Source organism: Arachis hypogaea, chromosome 8 (assembly GCF_003086295.3).
Source record: "Arachis hypogaea cultivar Tifrunner chromosome 8, arahy.Tifrunner.gnm2.J5K5, whole genome shotgun sequence".
Taxonomy (NCBI): domain Eukaryota; kingdom Viridiplantae; phylum Streptophyta; class Magnoliopsida; order Fabales; family Fabaceae; genus Arachis; species Arachis hypogaea.
The window spans coordinates 11,863,460-11,881,109 of NC_092043.1; the positions used below are offsets into that span (position 1 = coordinate 11,863,460).

The window sequence follows — 17,650 nt, forward strand, 5'->3', positions numbered from 1 at the left end:
AAAATTTCAACAAAAATTGGAGATAATTCGTACTGCAACAAAATTTTTGAATTTTTTCCCCCAAGCAATTATTGAATTTTGTTTGCATGATGAGTCAAAGACAATAATATTATTAGTGCTAAAACTTATTATGAGGAGAACCACGTTCACCAATAAGCTAATAATCCAGGGAAGACATTATTATAATTATTATTATAATGTACATTACATCGAGTGAATTGCCCTAAACTATAACGAAAGATATGGATTGACCAATGTGTTTGTCTTTATATATATGTCCCTTTATTTGTTTATCATTATTACTAACCTATATTTTATTTACTCTATTTGAAAAAGAAGAAAAAAATAAAACAGGTTAATTAATTTATTTATTTTTACTAATTTTATATTTATTAAATAAAAAATAGATCTATATGTATCGACAATAAGAGAATATAAAAAACTTTACCATCTTTGATGTGTGAAAAAAAAAAAAAAACAAGAGTTAACAATTAACATGGTTTGATGCAAGCAACCAAAATCTTGTCACAATTGATTTTGACTTGAAATAGCGGAGTCAAAGTGTAGTAATCCAGTGAGCGTGTTTTGTGGAGTGGGTCCACAATGTCCCCACTCTCTTCTTTCTTCGCCACGCAATATAACTCATACTCACTTTAAAATTGAATTGTTCACTTATTTTTTTTATGTTGATATTTTTTAGTTCCGTAGACTCGCGAACTTAAATTTTATTTAAAGTCTCTCATTCATCAATAAATTATTATATACATAAAATAAGATTTAAATCTTCAATACTTATTTAAATGCATAAATGAATTGACTATTTAACTAACCATTTAATTGATTATCTCGTTTGTTGCTTAAATAAAAATAAAAATTTAACATTTTGTATTATATATATAGTAATTTATTAGATAATAATAAATCTTTTAAATAGAATTTCAACTGCAACGAATTAATTTTTTATTGGTTAAATTAAAAAATACAATAAAAAAAGTAATATGATTTTTTTTTAAATACTAGCTCTTCTTAAATTTCAAGTATGATAGTACTCTAGTGAATTTTATATGTAAAATATTATCATTTGCTTAAGTATGTTCATTATCGACATAAATTTGGACAGCTATACATAGTTTTACACTAATTAATAATCAAGTCATGTGGGCTTAATTTTCAAATCTATTATTTTTTCAAGTCCTAAGTTAGATGAGTCTTATTTATACACACAAATACCATATGATAATGTTCAGACGTAATCACTATTTTTTTAAGGCTGCCTTTAATGACTCTTGATTTTAAACTAAAAGAATATAAAATATACACGTTACAAGGAGGAAAAAGAGAAAAAAAAGGGAAAAAGGAGAATACAAAACGTAAAACTAATCACATGGAAAGAAAATTATATTGATTGAAAACCTATTGGTTGATGCATTTTATTTGCGGCCGACACGCCATCAATATCTGCATGTGTAAGGCACGTGATCACAACCTTTTGGTATCTCATGGGATCTTTATTCTTTAGTTTGTATTAAAAATGAAAAAAAAAAAGAAAACAACTTAATCCAAACAAAATTATTTAGGAACTTATTACATTCTTTCCCTCCAACTTTAGCTTTAATATCTTAGATGAGTTAATCTTCAAGTGTATGTTAGTATGTACTTAACATAACACACCAAACTAATATTTCACTAAAGTTTTGTGTGTGTGAATTCTATAATAACCATAATTATGATAAATATAGTGGTTATGAAATTATTTTGACAATACTTAAAAGATATAGCTAAAATTAAGATGATATTTTTTACTATTTACTTTTTATCAATAGTATTTTACAATTTGCTTATATATAAAGAATCACAAATTTGCTGAGCAAAAGAATCTGCGTTGTGTTATAATGGTTGTATAACTTAGAAGAGAAGCAAGAAAATTTGTTGTTGAAGGAGTAGAGACAGAGAGATTCAAAATTTAGGATCCCGTTTGAAAAATTTTAAAAGTATTTTTTTGAGTTTTTAATTTACAAAAAGTAATAGTATTAATATTTAATATAATTTTTAAAATTAAATTACAGTTTTTTAAAAAAATTATTTAGGAGTTTATAAAAAAGTTAAAAAAATTATTTTTTTTGAAATAAATTTTTTTTATCATATTTTTTTAAAATAAGTATTTTTAAAATAAAAAAATTTAAATACAAAATAATTTATTTATAAATTATTTTTAATATAAATATTTATTGTTTAAGTTATTTTTTCAAAAAAAAATTTAATTAAACTATTTATCTAAACTAGACCACAGTAGATTGCATTCAAAATAAAAAAAGGTCAATTTAAAAAAAAATAAAAAAATAAAAAATACTATAAGGAACACTGCCCAAGAGAAACAACATGAAAATTAGAAAATATAATTAATTACTATTAATGATAAAATGCTACAGCAAAGTAAAACAGGCATGTATTAGGCTAGTGAAAAGTGAACCTACTTGTGAACATACTAAACATAGCTATTGACAAAGACTGTCTTCAAAGAATAGGACATGCATTGTTGTCTTAAATTATTTCAGGTGCAACTTTATAGTATAAATTAATTATTTAAGGCTTTAGCTAATGAAAATCTTAAGGTTACTTATTTAGTGTGATTTTAGTAAATCTATAATACGGTGATTACATTAGTTATGATATTTTAAAAAGTGCTTTTAAAATTAAAATAAAGTATTTTTATTATTTAATAATTTTTTTTAAAAAGTGTTATTAAAAAAATATTAAAATATAAAAAAATAATTAATTTTAACATTTTCATAGTCATTAAAGTCACTATAAATATAGATATATTAAAATTCTTTTAAAAGTAGTAAATTTTTATAAAAGTAGTTAAACAAAATCATTATTTGAAAGAGTTCAGTTAATTGCTCATTTTCCAAAAATGTCTCTATGACAGAGTTTAAGCATGGAGAAGAACCTTGCTTTAGATAGGTCAGACAAGTCTGAAGTTTAGTTGACCAGAACATGATCTTGAGATTATGAAAACTCAACCAAAGAAAAATATATTTATTGGAAAATCTTAAACGATTATGAATAAACTATTAGTTAATCTTTCAGGTGTGATTTGCAAAGAGGATAATGAGTGATGAGGTTCCATAACTTGTATATGATAAAATACTTTGCATTATTAAGGGAATAATTTTTTTATATAAGGATATAAGAGAAAGAGACAAGGCATTGGTGCTATCCAGCTTTGTAAAAAAGAAGCATAACCTGTTGTGTTGATATTGTAGGCAAGATTTAATGCCTCTGAATCAAATTCTCGATCAAGTCTCTTAAAACATGGAAAAGAAACAATTCATGTAAAGTTAGAAATGTATATGCATTATTTTCCTTCACTCTTGAATTATTTCATTTTCTCCCTTTTTTGATGCATGATATTTGATGAGTAAATAATTATTTATAATCATGAAATATTCGAGTGTCGATAAAATTGACTACTGAAAAATTAAACTAATGTTATACTCGTAAAAAATAATAATAAAGGTAATTTAAAAATTTATGTGATTTTTTAAGAGTCAACAAAAATTTAATAATTAAATATTTTTATTTTGTAGTTAATTTTATTAACACTCAAATATTTTATATTTAGAAATAATTATTTACTTATATTTGATATTGGTTGGAGAGTGAATAATATCTAGTCGGTGCTATAAAAGCTGGCACTGTTTTGGGGAGGGTTGTCTAATCTGGGTTACCAGCTCCCAGGGCCCAATTTCCATGTTTCATAGATCTTCACACTGTTCATTATGTGCAAATACAATGTTTCCAACATGGCTGAGACCCAACTTGGCCCCCTCTGTTACATAACTTTTCTTGATCCAGCATATTAATATAATATTGCAATCTTGTAGACCATTATGGATAAGTAATGATTAATGAATATTGTTATTTAAATATAACTTCATCATAATCTCTTATTATCAAACACATATCTGGCCACTGTGAGAACAACAGCCACTATCAATAACAATTCAGGTGAGACATAAAGAGCTATTATATTATGATGAAGAGGAGAATATTATTCACTGCATACAGGGATAGCAGAACACACAACTGGATTTTTAATTTTCATCTTTACTTTCTTTTTTATCAATGGCAAATTTCTAGTCATAGTTGAGAATAGAAATTTCATGAAAGTTCTAAAACTCTATAAAGAACATGTTACAGAGGGCATAGTGATCATGGTATTCCCCATACATAAGCAAAGCAGGGGCCAAGCACCACAAAACCAAAGGTATAAAGTAAATTTACATGAAAAGATAGTCGAAAAAAATGTAGGGTATATGATAAGGGGGGCAAAAAATGATCTTTTCTAGTTCCAACTAATCAGAGGATTCTACACTGGTCCCACCTTCTGGTGCAACTGTTTCATCCTGTGGCACAACAGATTCAACTGTTTTCTCCTCATCTGGTGAAACTTTTTCTGAACTATCCTCATTTTTACTTGAATCATTAGAATCTTCTGATTTCTCGTGGGCATCTACATGTCCACCATCTGATGCTGACTCTACTGTGGTTTCATCATGGACTTGAACATTGTTTGGTGGATTAGATGATGAAGGATGAGATTTAGTGGAGACTCCTAACCCCTTGGAGAGAGAAACATACTTGAAAACAAGTTGTTTATAATTGTTCAGTAGGTCTTCAACATCACCTACTGTTAGGTCACCTACACTGGCAAACAAATATGGGTACTCCCTGAAAACTTCATTCAACTTATCCTCCTTTAAAAGCATATTTGCCCCTTTGTTCTCCAACTCTGAGAGGGATGGAACCTTTGTGATTAATGACTCATCTGCAAGGGTCATATTCTTATTTTCGTATTTTGGAAGAGATGGAGCAGTTTGTAATAAGGCATCGTTATTATCATTTGAAGCTCTTTTTTGGTGCTTGGTGGCTTCTGATATTGGCTGGTTTCCATGATTTTGATAAGTTGAACCGGAATCTTGCGTACTAGCTGAAAGCCCTGACAGAAGGGTGCGGGCGAATTCCATGTTTCTCTCAAACTCACTTTCATCCATTGAAAGAGCTTTTGCATCGATGTTTGAGATGAAGGACTCAACAGAGAGCATATTTGTAAAGTAATATGCTGCTTCCCCAGTCAATCGTGATTGGCGTCTAAATCTTTGTATATACAGTAGATTTGAGTGCAGTTGTGGAGGGTTCGCCTGCAAAGTATCATTAGTAGAAGAAACTTTGTTTTAACTGTAAAAGCAGATTCTAAGAGAAAATAAGGTCTTTATGCATAATTGGCATGTTCGGCCAATCTAAGTTTGAGCAACACATATAAAAGAAAATCCATCATTCAAGTTAACACGTCGGCAAAAAGAAACGATAACACTGTATAATTCTGTAGTTTATGTCTCTCACTGTCATATATTTCCAGTTCCACTAGTTTTCAGTTTTGAGGAACAGATAAATAATTTTGATAGCAAAGATTTCCAAAAATAAAGTCAATATATTTGCACCATAAGCACTACAAAGGACTAAATTGTTTACAGCAAATAACATAAATTAATGAAACAAACACCCCAACCAAAGAATGTGTATTTATGGCCAATTGGTCACGCCATGATTAATGGACAGGTTCAAGCAACAAGGCATTTCAACATGCAAAGGTATTACACAACTTCCCAATTACAAACTTTATTTCTATTAAGGAAAGTTCAAGAAGCAAAAGACTGTATGTTAAAGCTTTTTTAAATAGAGGAATATATGTTAGAAGACAACGAGGGTGAAGTGCAAGAGAGGATATCCTCCAAAAGCAACCACAAAGCAAAGAAAGCAAAAACAAAACCTCCGATAGGAAACCACAAAACAAACAGATTGACATGAGAAAACGAAAAAAGAACCCCCACGATTGACCCAAACACCTCCTATGACCGCCCCATTTCTCTCTTCAACAAGACAACTTGGACAAAAGGGGCAAACTAGTATATGTATGTACAAGTGAATATCCATAATTCATACCCATGATCTTTTAGAGGGTACAGGAACTAAGAAAATTGTACTTCAAGAACAAAATTATTTTATTCGTGAAAATTATGTGCATATCAATTTGTGATGAAATATTGGGATTACCTTTATGGTAACATAAATTAGCACGGGAAGAAAATCATCAGCTCCTGGAGGACTATCTTTGGATGCTAGAGAAGCATTAAGCAGCAAGTTACCGATAACCTTGCAGCAATTTAGTATACAGACAAGTTTGTCTCTGGGTGCCTTGTACATGTTGATTTTCTGCAATTCTTTTTGTGCAAGCTGCCGCCATAAAAACCAAACAGAAAATATAAGATTTTAAGGAAGCAGGATTACATACAGAAAACGATTGCCAAAGCTGTAGTAAAAACTCAAGATTGGAAGAATTCTTCCAGCACTTTTGCCTGGCATTTGACAAATTGAAAATTTACAAACTAATATGGCAACTAGAGAGCCTTATATAAAGTTGATTCTTAGGAAAAGATTGGCCAATCAAGAATTTTATCCATCATGAAAGACAAAGTGACAAACATTAAGGTGCATATGTCATCATACATCATAGAATATGTTGTTATGAAGGGTTCAATCTTCAAATTTAATAACTCTGAGCAGCTTTTACAGTTTTGCTAAACCTACATATGTTTTTCCTTTTGTGGGGAAAATAAAAATGAACGTGTAGTTATGTACTCACCAACCACGATGTTTCATTCTCAAAGGCTGGCTTGATATCCAAATTTTCTGGCTTGATAAACTGTTGAACTAAAGCCATCTTTTCAGAAAGTTGATCATCAAGCTTTACATCCTCTGGAAGAGAAGCAAATACACGGGCAAACAACTTTGTCATGACATACTTCTCAAGCCCCTATATATGAACAAAACCCAATGATCAATAGATCACCTAACAATGTAAGTGTTATATGTTAAATTAGTAACAAAAAAATTTACAGCAGAAAAAGGTGGGATCAGTAAGAAAGCACATAGAATCAGAAATTTTCAGAAAGACTCATTGAATTCAGGGGAAAAAAAGTACGACCGAGTTCTTATTTAATTCATGCATTAAACTATAAAGAAATGAGCTTTGATAATAATACTTGCATAAATTGCAGGGATGTGTGCACTTGGCAGGCAGAGTGACTAGATAAATTCTAGCTTCTAGTAAATAACATTCGTTAAATCGAATATACAAAATGTTACATTTTTAAATTGACAACCAGGGTGTTCAAGTTTTATTTACCTTTTTGTAGCTCAAGGATAACAACCTTCTATACATTTGCTAGCAAGTTTCATTCAAACAAATTCATATCTCAGCATACACCATAACATTGTGCAATGATATATAAATCAATGGGTGGTCCTACGAGCAAAATTGCTGCCTCGATTGCTACAAAACATTCTTTTGCAATGAGGCAACTAGATGTGCGAATACACACCACAATACTAAATCCGTCTTCTATTCTAAATTTATCTCTACAACTTTCTTGACACTAGCTTTATAAAATTAATCATTATTCAAAGATAAAATCCAAGAAAAAGCCTCCAGAAGAAAAATGAAAAGGGAAAAGTGGGTCATAACGATCGAATTAATAACCGAATTCAACCACCCCAAGTTACAGGCTAAGAGACTAAAGCTACACTATTTTTAGCTGCACCAAATGCAAGGACCATAGAAATCAAAGAAAAAAAATATATTAGAAGGATCAATGTCACAATTCAGTGATCCACAATCTAGTACCTAATTAATTGACTATAAATATCTGAAATTTTGGATCAAAAACATAAATACAGCACTGAATAAGCAAAACCAAAAGTGCAAAGATATCTAAAGAGAGAAAAGAAACTAACTTCACCAGCACTTTCGAGCTCTTCATCAGAGCAACCAGCCCAAAGCGGATGAGCCCTAAAAGCAGCTTCCATGTTGGCAAAGAACTCTTGCACTGCGCCACCGTCCCTCTCAGGATCAGGTGCATTGTTCGAAAACGACACTATGAAACTGCAATCAATGGAACTCTCTCTCTCTTAACTCTTAAAATCATAGTAAGTAATTAATTTAGACCTACTGCTAAGCTAAGCTAAGCTACTTTCTGATTAAAGCACCAATTAGGTTTAATAATAACAATAAATTAACTAGATAGAAAGGAATCATACAGAGAGAGAGAGAGAGAGAGAGAGAGAGAGAGAGAGAGAGAGAGACCTCTTGATGGCTTTGACGAAATCGGCGGCGGAGGGTTGGCGCATCCGCTCGAGGAAGTCGTGTAAGCCAAGGAAAACGTCGGCGTGTTCCATTCTCCGCCGCGCCGCAGTGACTTATTCTTCGAAGAGTTGACAACACCAAGACGGAGAAACTGCTCCTTCTTGATGCGATCAAAAACCACAATTTTTTACTTTCTCATCTTTCTCAAATCTTCACCTTCCTTCCTTCCATGTAAACCCTTTCTCTTTTTTATTTTATTTTTTTATTTTACTTTAAACAGATTTTGTCACGTTCTTTCTTCTTTCGTTTTTTATTGTTACATTGTGTGTAATACCTAGTAATGATAACTTGATGTATCTTTTTTTTACCATGAATGTTAACAAATTTGAAGGTTAGATTTGAAGAATAGTAAAATTATTAGAAAAATCTGACCTTCAGATCTTATGAAGCTGAAATTTTAAAATTTAATGGAACACAACAAAAGGTGCAATATAAATCTGAGAGTTAGATTTGCGTATATATAAAAAAAAGATTATAAATATTAGAGTTAGATTTGTGTGTGTTAAAATTTGACTATGCAATTTGTTGATATCCGATTCTACATTCAGTGAAACATACCAATTTAAATAAGATGAAATTTCGATGCAATTATTTTTACGTGAAATTAATAAATAAAAACCTTTATATGGTATATTTCCAAAGATCAACTTGACATAAACACAAATATAAATAGATTTCCATCTTTAAAACATGTAATAAAATTTGATGTGAGAAAAAATTAACTTTCCAATGCTTCTGATAAATGCATCAATTGTTAAGAAGAAATAGGATTAGTGGAACTTGTGATTTCAGCATATCGAAATTCTAACATACAGTATAAGTTACAATACAATGCTATCATTCACTACTACAAAGAACAAAAAATCAAGTAACCTCACTTCAACTACAAACACAGAAACGTTACGTACAAATAACATAACACCTTGTATTGATTCATATCCTTCCATACTAAAAAATAAGACCGGAAGGTATTGTGAACTCTGAAGAAATCTGTATCCTGAAATCCACATTCAAGCCATTGCTAACTCCAGTTAACAGCTTCCAAAATCGATGAACCTGCTTCGGTTGCCGGCTCTAATTACCCGATGCATTCTTGATTCTTCCATTCCATCTCAGAGCTCAAATCCAAAAATTGTTATTTGTTTCAGCTGCTATTAAACAATCAGAGTCCCTTACTCCCTTTTCTAAGTTCTCTCTTTCAGAATATATCTATAGTAGAGCACTCCATACAGCTCCATCGCCTTCGCCGCATTTTGAGTGGACAAATTTAATCTTCTCCACTGACTTGCAGATTCCGCTGCAGCTCCAGTCAAATGACGCCACGCATATGTTACCGGCCTGCGCCTTCCACTCACAATCTACAGGAACATTGATTGTAAATCAACTAGAAGTGAGAACCATAACCAAAAGAGATTGCAAAGGAGACTAACATAGAAATAGTTACATATTTATCAGATACAGTACCTGGGGGTGTCCCACAACACATACTGCGTTCGTCTATATGCTCGACTTCAAGACCGATAAACCACGAACCAAGTGAAACATCTTCGTTAGCATATTTATGCAAAATTGGCCTGAAGTCACAATAAGGATCCAGATGAAATTTGTCTATTTGTAAAAGTATATACAGCAGATTCTTGATGGTTACAACTACAATAAACTGATCCATGAGCTGTGTTCATATTTCGAAACATTTTTGTCATGAAAAAGGTTTCTTATGCAAATGATGCACAGCTGTTGCAAACAATAAACATACTGGTTGATGGAAATGTAAGTGGCCAGATCCTTAGAAATCGCATATATCTGCCCGGTTGCGTGTCGGAAGTATTTGTTTCCCTCCTCTCCAAACTTCCAAAACTCAGGTTCATGGTACTTGACATCCCTATATATACAGAAATGCACTTAACAGGTAAATACAATTGACATAAAGAAAGACAGAGAATAGAAGTAGCCGCATTCCCATTATATGTACGTATATATAGATGTAGAAGTTTGGTGGAATTACTTTCGAGAAAGAACAGGCCCTGATTTCATACAACCAATGTAGATTCTGGGTTTTGAACGATGACGAGCAAGTGTTGTTGCCAAAACACCTATAAATAGCGTACGTTAGGGAGGGGAATAAGTACTTGTGCAAACGAAATGGGACGAGAATTGGTAGAGGAAACTTAAGAAAGATGACAGAGAATCTGGAGATAGCATATACCTAAATTGACATGGACATCATCATCCACCTTAACATAGAAATCGGCATCCCACATTGCAACTGCAGTAGAAAAAAATATCTTTGTCTTTGCAGACAGTTCATGATACCCTTCAACGTGTTCCTACAAGGTAACATATGCCAAAGATTAAATTCCTGCCGGATTAACCAGAGTTTTCATAGATAAAATGTGCTATCGTCTGCCTTACCAGACGCAGAAAATCTTTGTGCTGGTTTTCTTCTGCATCAATAGCTCGATCTAGAATGCTGTTGGAAGTTGCACTGAGATAGCAATGATAACATCATCCACGTTAGATCCATTATTAATTATTAGCAACCTATATAATATTATCAGCTTTCAAATAGGCAAACAAACAATAACAAAGTCTTATCCCACTAGGTAAGATCGGCTACATCGATCAAACAACGTCATTGCGCCTTATCTTATTTCATGTTTAAGCTCTCAAATAGGCAAAGAAACTAAAAAAGACACCATGCCCTATAGGTACTGGAAGAAAGCCAATTTTAAGAACAAAATCGGCATAAATGTCCATGCTTACTTAGAGGCTTACTGTAGATAACTAAATATGACAAAAATACAACCACCATACAACATACTAAAAGAAGCAATTCACCAAACACTCCAAGTTCAGCAAGGTATGCTAATGGAAGAAGAAATTTACAATAAAATAGTTCAACATTCCACGAAAGGCACAACATTGGCATATAGAAGAAATAGAATGGGCAAAAGTAAATACTGAAGATAAGTTTGAGTATACTATTATCCTAGTAAGTATTTAGGATTAAAAGAAATTACACAAAAACACAATAACATACATTAAAACTTCAAAGGAAAGGATAACTTTAACAACTTATGTTGTCAAGATAATTTACAGTCACACTAAACTAGAATCGCCCAGCCAATTACCTGTGACCAATCATGAATCTGATAACAATTCCCTTCTCGCGCTCCAACTGAAGAAGTTGTTCTCCTGTTCAAACAGATATTAGATACATATAAAAGTTGGCCATGCCATTCTAGTTCAATGTCCTCTCAATATTAGGATCCATATAATCATCTGTCATAAAACTTCTCCTCTAATATTCACCCCATTTTTTAAAGGTGGATACCAAAATTGACTCTTAGCAGAAACAGTTTCTAGAGGAAATAGAATATACCCTGAGGCATCCAAGTCTCTCGAACCGAATCACGCCTCTTCCTGCTACTGAAAGCTGTGTTTATTCCAATCACTACAAAGGCCTTCTTCCTAGGAAGGCCTTCCCCGGAGATCCCCATGGTAGTGGCCGTGCTATTCGAGTCTGAGATCCCGGCTTCATGAGAACTCCTAGCAGCTGCTAGTTCCATTTGTAGCATGGAAACCTGCTTATCTAAAGCCCTGGCATGCCTCAATATAAATAGAGAGGAAAAAAAACAATCATTAATTTATCATTCAACCCCAAAATTCAATAAAAATAAAAATACAAAAGCTCCAATTGCAACCAAATCTAAGCCAAAAAAGGAAAGAGACTCAGGTTAATTAGTTAGAAGCACTCACTGAATTGCCTCATGTGTCTTGTACAATTCACTCATCGCATCCTTAGTTGGCTGCTTCTGATATTCCAAAAATGAAAATAAACACAAAAAAGGAAAGTTTAAAAAATGTATTAAAGTTGAACACTTTGTGGCAAATGCTGTTACAAACTCGGAAGATACCTGTTTGGTGGCGCAGTCACCTGAGATCACTTGCAGTTCTTGATCACGTTGATGCTTCGAAATCAGCATGCCGTTTGATTCAGGTTGTTCCCACACCCTGCATCAAACCAGCAAAATAATTTAAAAAAAAAAAAGTCCATGACCCAGATCACAAAGTTTAGAACTTTAAATGAAGCTAAAAGCGTAATAATAGTAACGAAAGTTTCCAAATTTGGAGCAAGCCAAATTCATAGGTCACATCATGGATTAAAAAGATGAGTGAAGGTAGAAGAAGAAGATGGACCTGGTTGTGATGAGCATGCCAAGAAGGAAGGAAAAGATAGAGAAAATGGGAACCCATTTTGCAGAGATTTTGGTGGAAGCACGAGTCTTCATTATGGTCGTCTTCTGTTCTTCTGGGTCTGAATGGAAGAAGATGAGCTGAAAAGAAAATAAGAGAGAGAGAGAGAGAGGAATGCAATATGAAAAGAGACAAGGAATTGGTCCAATGACCCGTCAAATTGTACATATGCTTTGCTTAATAAAATTATATCTTTTAAGAATTTAATTTGGATGGATTAATTTATGATTTCAATTTACTTATATATTTTTGTTGGATTTAACTAATATATTTTCTTAAAACATACCAAGCTGGTTTGAAATGCTAAAAATTAAAATTTCTCAAAAATTATTATTTTTTGTTTTAAAATAATTAAAAATAAATGATTTAATTTTTTTAATTTTGATTTTCATTTTTTTCGTTTGTAAATTCATATTAAAACGAATTTAATTTTTAAATCAATTCTCACATTTTTAAATTTAATAGGTCAAATATAAAAAGTTTATTTTTACAATTAATAAAATAAATTTGTTAAAAATAAAATTATATACAAATATTAATTTATATAAAATTTATTTTTAACTAAATAATTGAATTTTATTCTATTAATATATTAAAATTATTCTAAATCATAAAATTAAATTTTAAATAAAAATAAATTCTCTTTTAAAAAAATAAAATTCTTTTTTATATTAAATAATTTTTCAACAAATTCATATTAAGATTATTGTTAGCAGACAATTAGACATTTTCAAATTGTTTACTTTAATAAATATATATTAAAAATATTAAAAATTTAAATTTATATTTTTATAAAAATAATTTTAATTGATAATCTTCATATGTTTCATTACGACAAATATTAGGTAAATCTATTTTTATATTATTGAAAATATTCAAATTAAATATTATTTGAGGAGTTGAATTATTATGATTATTGTCATTTAATTTAAGTAGAGTTTCATTAAAGAGCTGAAAGGATGTGAAACGAATGCCTGCATTGATAAATTAGCTTGATATGATTGCAGTTGGAATGTATTATTTTATATTTTTATGCTAAATAATAGTTAAAAAATAGATATAATTATACAATAATAATAATTTACATAATCATTATATCAAAATTAAATTATATAAATTCATATTAAGACGAAACAAAAACATCTTTTATATTGGTCATTTTGAATAAACAACTTAATTCAATTTAAAAAAATTAAAATATAAAGACTTATATTACAAATTTTATAAATAAATTATTTTATATTTAATTTTTTAGTTATAAAATTACTTATTTTTAAAACTAATAATAAAAAATCTCTTATAAAAAGAAGTCATTTTTAAAATTTTTCCATATATAAACATTTTAATTGACTTTTTAGTTAGTTACAAGTTAATTTTAAAAATTATACTAAATATTAATGTTATAACTTTTTATAAATTATAAATTATTTGTGAATCGTCAATAAATTATAACTCAAATAGTATAATCTTTTTATATTCACTTTAAGAGGTCGTGGGTTTAAATTTCTTTATTTTTTATAAAAAAAATTACTTATAAATCTATTCAATTTGACAACTCTTTCTAGGATTTTTTTTCTTTTATTTATAGAAATTGAATTTGAATATTGTTTTTGTAATTTAATTTTGTGTTGAACATAATGATAGGGATTGGTAAGCAAGTTACAACGTGATTAGTCATGTGTTTGATTATTCATGACGCGCATTGTTTTGTTTTTGTCAAAGGATTTGGCCATACAACTAAGTGCCGTCAGAAATGGCGTCTTCTCCTCCTTTCTAAACAGTTAATACTCTTTTTTCAGTTATTTGGATTGGAGATAGATTAGATTTTTTTTCGGGGGTATGTTCATGGCGTGATTTTCGCATGGAATTTATATTTGAATGTTCTTTGACATTGGAATCTTCCTAGAAGTAGACGCTCAACATTACTTAGGGTATAATTACCATGTGGAATATCTATATTACTTAGGGTACACAAATTTTATTATTTGATAATTTTGTTTTTCAGTATGATTCATGGGAGGTTAGATTAAAATTATAAGTATTATTTGATATTGTTATAAACTATATTTAAAATTATCAAAGTATGTTACAATTCGTGGGTTGATTCATTCACAAAAACTATAAATTGAGTTAGACAAATTTCAACTCATATAATAATAATAATAATAATAATAATAATAATAATAATAATAATAATAATAATAATAATAATAATAATAATTTATTTTGACTCAATTTATGTAATCCGTTATTTAAATAGATTCGATTCCTATAGCTTAGGAATTTGAGTGGGTTGATTTAAACTCAAATTTTAAGGTAGTGTTTGTCTTAGATCTATGTAGATCAGAGACATAGATATAATAACACAATTTATTGTTTGGTTACTGAAATATAAATTTTTTAAGACACGTTTACACACAATAGATACAATAAACATGTATTTAGTATTTTTAGAAATAGTTTAAGACTCGAAAGAATCAATATAAATGCTATTTTTTGTGTTTCTTAGGCGATATTTTTGTAATCAAATAAATTTAATATTAAATTATCCTTTTGTGTTTATGTCTCAAAATTTTAAGACATTAACCAAACTGACCTTAAGCTAACCCCAAATTAAATAAGAGTTTTGATTTTTTTTATTAAAGATAGTAGTTTAGAAAAATACAAACGAAAAGAAAGAAGAATGAAGAGTTGACATGTATTAATATTAAATAGTTTATTAGTTCTACCGAAAAAAAATTATTAGTTAGATTGATTTTAATATTAACTCAAAAAGAACATTAATGATTGAGGCATAGATAAACAATTTAAATAAGTTTTTTTTTAAAAAGTTTAAATTATAAGAATTTTTATTAATAGTAACTTATAAATAAGTTATTTTGTATTTGAATTTTTAGTTATAGAAGTACTTATTTTAAAGTTATAACGTTTAGATAAATAATTCAAAAAATATATTTTTTTACACAAAAAAATAAAAATTAAAATAACGATGATAACAAATACTTTTTAATATTGAATGTTGATTTTACATAATTTAATCACTAAAATTACAATTGTATAGGTAATTGATTTTTTATTTGTTCTCTTATTAGTTTCATTTTTTAGATAATTGGTTCTTCTACCTTACTTTCACCCATAACGATTTTCTTGTATGTGGTGAATAGTAATAAAATTTTAATTTACAATAATCTTGATGGCAATGCCAAAAAAATTATTGTATAATTAGTGTTTGCTGTTTTATTGGGTATGATATAGTAGGTAAAAATAAAAAATAAATATAAGATGTGTGTCAATATATATTTTGTTGTTGTTTTTTATTTTTATTTTTTATTCCTATTAGCCTTCTTCTTTATTGGGGTCAAAAACTTGTTATAACTTACTATAAAAATAATAGTAAGTTATATGAAAATAACATCACATGTAAAAAAATAAAATTAAAACTGAAATTTTATACCACATACAATATTAAATACAAATTTAACAATAAAAATAAAATAATAAAAATAATAAAAAAACTAAAAAGAATATATGCAGTAGGTGATTCAAATAGAATAATATTTTAAATGATGATAAAGGTTAATATTTTCAACAGATGAATCATTATGTAAAAATAATGGTGAAAGGCACGTACTTCTATCAGATGGAACCTTGTTTGAAGAGAGTGGTAGAAGGACAGTATTTTTTTTAGCATAAACAAGAAACATTTTCACACGCCAAAAATGAAAGCAGGTTTTTTTAAGTTAATTTTTTTTAGAGAAGTGATAGAATGACTTATCGAAAAGGAGAAGTCATATATTTCTATTTTTTTAAAAAATTGTGAATTAACTTTTCGAAAAGTTAAATTTTTTTAAATGATACCAAATACACATATTGTAACTTTTTATAATTTAAAAAAAAAGTAGCTTCTGCTATTTTTTAAAAGGAGTTCTGAGTCTAAATATATCATCGTAATTAATTGACATTAATGAATTAAATTAAACAAATAAAAAAAATATAATTAAGAATGTACCACTTCAGCTTCATAATTAAATAAAAAAATATTTTTTAATTATAAATTTTGCTAACATGTATTATAAGAATAAATGTTAACATTATTATTAAAAAATAAAAAAAACATAATTTAAGTTTTTAATATATTTACTTAAATAAAATGTTTAAAAACTTCTATTATAATAATTTTGACGTATATTTTTAGTATACATATTAATTAAACTCTTTAATTATATATAATAGATAATAAATACTAGATAAAATAGATGATATACAATAAATAACAGATAATATTAATTAATTAATTTTGGTCATACTAGGGATCTGTTTGCAATGCTTGAATTACAAGTTGTCAAGTTCCTTCAATCTTACTACTAAAATACTGATCTGTTCAGAATAATTCATTTTCTTATTAATCGTTAATTTTCTTTCAAATTAACGTATTTTTATTAAGATAATTATTTATTATAGTAAAGATGAGAAAAGAATTATCAGTTATTTTTTTTCCTTTGTACCTTTAAAGCTACTTCACATTGGGCTACCAGAAAAACCATTGTCTCTATTGGGCCGCCTTGGGTTTCTCCTGTAAGCCTTTTTATTAAGCAATACAATATTTTAAATTCAGAACCAAATTGGTCAAAAAACAAGATTTATACATAGAAGAAGATAACATGTTAAAATTTAAATTGTCATCCTGTCCTACCATTAGCTGTAATTGGTTACAAAAAAAAATTTGAATTTTGACTTAGTTAATTTTTCATGTCTTGGATTAATTTGAACTTGCACTTTTAATCCCATCATATATTCGTACAAAAATATTATAAAAAAATAAAAACAAAAAAGTTAGACCATAAATTAAAACAGATAATTTTCTTTGCCCATATTTTCGGAACAGATTTATAAATAAATAAAAGAAGATAATATGTTAAAATTTAAAATATCATCTTGTCTTATCTCTTTTTTTGGATGAAACCTTGTCTTATCTTTAGTTGTAATCTGTTATTAAAATATAAGATTTGATTTAGTAGAGAGATTTCCGTAACCATGTTAAGGATGGTTGTTATAGTATTAGTGTTACTATCCTTTGTTTGTTTAACAACCATGCTACCCTAAACAACCATTATTTATCTAATTAAA

The 17,650-nt window shown here is 28.9% G+C and overlaps 2 protein-coding genes across 3 annotated transcripts; both read right to left on the reverse strand.

The window, feature by feature from the left end:
* Positions 1-4,090: 4,090 nt before the first annotated feature.
* On the reverse strand, positions 4,091-8,526 carry LOC112706124 (vacuolar protein sorting-associated protein 9A). Its single transcript, XM_025757259.3, has 5 exons — positions 8,207-8,526; positions 7,858-8,005; positions 6,707-6,877; positions 6,118-6,297; positions 4,091-5,204 (listed from the first exon to the last, which is right to left on the reverse strand). Exons 1-5 carry the CDS (start codon positions 8,296-8,298, stop codon positions 4,359-4,361), a joined length of 1,437 nt encoding a protein of 478 aa, XP_025613044.1. The 5' UTR covers positions 8,299-8,526; the 3' UTR covers positions 4,091-4,358.
* A 510-nt stretch (positions 8,527-9,036) lies between these two features.
* On the reverse strand, positions 9,037-12,732 carry LOC112706125 (beta-1,3-galactosyltransferase 7). 2 transcript variants are annotated; one of them, XM_025757263.3, is made up of 11 exons: positions 12,467-12,732; positions 12,184-12,280; positions 12,026-12,081; positions 11,649-11,866; positions 11,398-11,461; positions 10,679-10,751; positions 10,473-10,593; positions 10,272-10,359; positions 10,023-10,148; positions 9,731-9,840; positions 9,037-9,624 (listed from the first exon to the last, which is right to left on the reverse strand). In XM_025757263.3, the coding sequence occupies exons 1-11, from the start codon at positions 12,556-12,558 to the stop codon at positions 9,476-9,478; spliced, it is 1,194 nt and encodes a 397-aa protein (XP_025613048.1). In that variant the 5' UTR covers positions 12,559-12,732; the 3' UTR covers positions 9,037-9,475. The 2 variants fall into 2 exon arrangements, with proteins under 2 accessions (XP_025613048.1, XP_025613047.1); XM_025757262.3 differs by having other exon boundaries at positions 11,649-11,875.
* Between the last annotated feature and the right edge of the window lie 4,918 nt (positions 12,733-17,650).